General features: G+C 38.1%; 1 protein-coding gene across 1 annotated transcript in view; it reads right to left on the bottom strand.

Annotated features, from left to right (window-relative positions):
- Positions 1-3,546, bottom strand: part of LOC106464435 (DIS3-like exonuclease 1) — a 59,976-nt gene that overhangs the window by 20,842 nt on the left and 35,588 nt on the right. Inside the window, exon 14 of the mRNA XM_013924576.2 lies at positions 3,197-3,299. Within this exon, the coding sequence (XP_013780030.1) occupies positions 3,197-3,299 (103 nt within the window). The remainder of the gene's footprint in view (positions 1-3,196; positions 3,300-3,546) is intronic.

Raw genomic sequence — 3,546 nt, 5'->3', positions numbered from 1 at the left:
GAATAATCTGCCTAAACAACCTATCAAAGATTACAGAAGTATTTGTTAATTACCGATGCAACATCAACCCTGGATAGGACTGCACTGCTGTAGGAGTACAGTGAAACATCAATGGCAAAGATATCAGACCGACATCGATTGCAGAACCACTGAAAAACCTGAGATTCAAGGGACCAATCTGTGGAATCAATCTGATCAAGTTGGGAAAGACAATTGTCCATGAGGTTGAAACCACCCGGAACATGACATACAATGAGATGTATCCATAGCATGTGGGCCCAATAAAGTAGTTCTAATGTTGAACCACAATGGGAATGGTTGCCATCTTGGTGATTGATATAGGTTACAACTGTGGAATTGTCTGAGTGAATCATGACAAGTTGGTTCTGTACAATAGGAAGAAAATTATCCAAAGCACATCATACTGCCAGTAGATCCAAGGTGTTGATATGATATGACATTTTGCTCCAAGACCATTGACAGGAAGCCACCCAATGATTGACCCATGTCCCCCAACCATGGAGAGAAGCATCGGTGAACAGATGCAAATCCAGACAAGGTGGAGGAAGTGGTACCCCTGTCGTTGTATTGTCCTTGTCTAATCACTAACAAAGATTGTCTGTAAGGGAAGAAGGAAGGGTAATTGTGGAGTCCAAGGAATTCCAAGCATGATTCCATTGGTCATGCAACATCCACTGAAGAGAACACAAATGTGCCCGACCCAAAGGAATAAGAGCTTCCAAAGAAGCTCAAGTCTCCAAAAGCAATAGAACCTTGCATGCAGAAAGAGCATGGAGAATTGAAAGCTCCATCAAGCAGAGACAAAGTGGAGAAGGTTGGGCCTGACTGAGGTATGTGTTGAAAAACACTGACTGGTAGTGGGATGCTAAAGTAACAGGAAGGATGTAGGTACAGGAGAAAATGGAGGAGGGGAAAGGAAAGGAATAAAAAGTTCACCTGACAAACCCTGGATCACCCATGGATCGGGAGTGAGCTCTTGCCACAGGTGAACAAAATTGGCCAAACGTGTCCACACTGGACCAGAAACCACCTGATACTCACCAAAACTGCTAGATAAGATTAACCTGACATTGAGACATGACAAAACGTCAAACTCCTAGCAAGAGGAAATGGTTACAAGAGAGGGCAGAGTAGCAGAGTGAGACAAATGAGCAACCAAAGAAAAAAGGGTTGAGTGTTGTCTCTCAGATTCCACACTTGACTCTAAAGACTCAGGAATATCTCCAAAGACAGACCAAAGGAGAAAAGGAGCCATATGCAGGTCCTGAAGATATGAGGAAGGGAGATGAACTTGGGACAGGACAGTGTCCCTCCCAAGGATATCCCAACAGCAAAGAAACCACATGTGAAGGGATAGGGCTGAGAAGGACAATCTCACCAACGTGGAGGTAATGGGTAACCTCTGAAAACTCCTCAGGGGAACGATGAAGTGACTCTGAAAGTAGGTGTATGGAAGACAAGTACCATAGGAAAGCAGTATGGGTAAAACAAAGTCAGGAAAAATGGGCTTGAGACAAATGGATTGGATCCTCAGGTTCCACCTTCCATACTGGCAAAAGTGACTCCAGCTGCTGGGAGTCGAGAAAAGGATGATTGACCTAATGATAAGCCAAAGCATAATGATCAGAAGCCCTTGGAGGACGAGGCATGTTAGCTCCAGCCCTCATTTGAGAAACAAAATGTTCAGCGTGTACCCTGATGTCAGGTGAAGAAGAGGAAACAAGGTACTCTAATGACAGTGTTATGTAACAAGGAAGGAACAGGTTCATAAGAAACTGGAGAATGAGATAAAATGACACAAACCTGAGAAATCATGTCCAAAAATGCTGAGAAAGGTCTGGCAGATTTCATCGGGGAGGCTTGGGAAGGCACGGCATAATCAGCTGGAGAAAAAAGGCTGTAAAATCGTTCTTGTCATGAACTGGTTTGGACAATACATGATGAATCCGAACATTATCAGGAAAAGATGGTCGACCAATATAAAGATCAATCTCCTCATGAATGATGGCCAAAAAATCCACAGCTGAGACCCTCCCAATCTGAAGCCTGTGTCATGACATTCAAAGTAGTGGGAAGACAATCAGAAGTCATAATACAAACTTTAGAAATCTCAATCAACTGTGAAAAGTTTGAAAATATAAAAAAACTAAAAAAGGTAAGTTATTGTGGCAAAAAAACTACAGAGAACCAACTGTATCAAAACAGTAATAAATGGTATAGCACTACTTCACCCAAAAAACAAGAACTCAACACGTGAACAGAGCACAATTGAAAACAACTGCCTAACAAGAAGCAATAATTCGGTAGAATTGAATAGGAGTCACATTCGTAAAGAGGGTGTGTCACGCTCCTACTGGTGAAGGGTTGTTACATGATGATTTACATGTGAAGATGCAGTATACCACGTGAAAAATGTTTTGCATACAGAGGGCAGCACTGAATGAGAATAGCTATACGTGTGAGCAGACGTAAAATACTATATCAAAATTTATATTTGTGTCCTCTAAGTCTTACCATTCTCACCATTAAATATGAAAAAAATGATGAATCAATACTATCAATTCTCTTAATAATCTTAAATAATTTATTACCACCACAACTTTACCTAAATTTTAACAATAATCAATACTCAATCACACTTTAAAAATACAGGGTAGGCCATAACATCTCCCACCCAAAAAAAGGAAAACTACAAGTAACACTTTTACTCTTTCTGTTTATATTACTTATTCATAATATTTAATTTTTTACTAACTTCTCAACAGAGATTAATATTGAAAATCAAGTGTAGACTGATTATTTTAAACTTGGTGTTTTTAAGGTTATCTGTTGTACATTAGGTCATGTACAGCTTGATCATAAATAAAGGTTTGTTGTTGTTTTTATGTAAAAGTGTAAGAGAACGTCTCAAAACATTTCTTACATTTCTTCAAATTAACAAAAAAAGGAAGACTACAAGTAACACAACAAACCTTTATTTATGATCAAGCTGTAATTCCATGATTACTGAATCAATCACCATTACATATATTCAAAGTCTCACCACAGCTTTGAGTGCATGCATGCATGGCATAAATTTCATGAAATACAATTAAATTAGTCTTCTCAGTATCTTTATTAATGTGGTTTGCTCTGATTTACTCTGTAGATTACTGAATATAAATAATATAATTACCTCATAAAACATTTTATAGGCAGAACAAATGATGGTTCTTCCAAACCAAACCTTCCTCAGTTCAAAATGAGGGTCAAACTCCCACATCACACTGACTGTATACCTGTATTTAAAACATGACCTAATGTACAACAGACAACCTTAAAAACACCAAGTTTAAAATAATCAGTCTACACTTGATTTCCAATATTAATCTCTGTTGAGAAGTAAGTAAAAAATTAAATATTATGAATAAGTAATATAAACAGAAAGAGTAAAAGTTGTTTTTATGTAAAAGTGTAAGAGAACGTCTCAAAACATTTCTTACATTTCTTCAAATTAACAATATTTTCCTCAGTTATGCTTTGTTT

This window comes from Limulus polyphemus, unplaced genomic scaffold (genome assembly GCF_000517525.1).
Source record: "Limulus polyphemus unplaced genomic scaffold, Limulus_polyphemus-2.1.2 Scaffold1653, whole genome shotgun sequence".
Classification (NCBI taxonomy): domain Eukaryota; kingdom Metazoa; phylum Arthropoda; class Merostomata; order Xiphosura; family Limulidae; genus Limulus; species Limulus polyphemus.
Note: the sequence above shows the minus strand (reverse complement) of the source record. Positions and strands in the feature narration are given on the sequence as shown.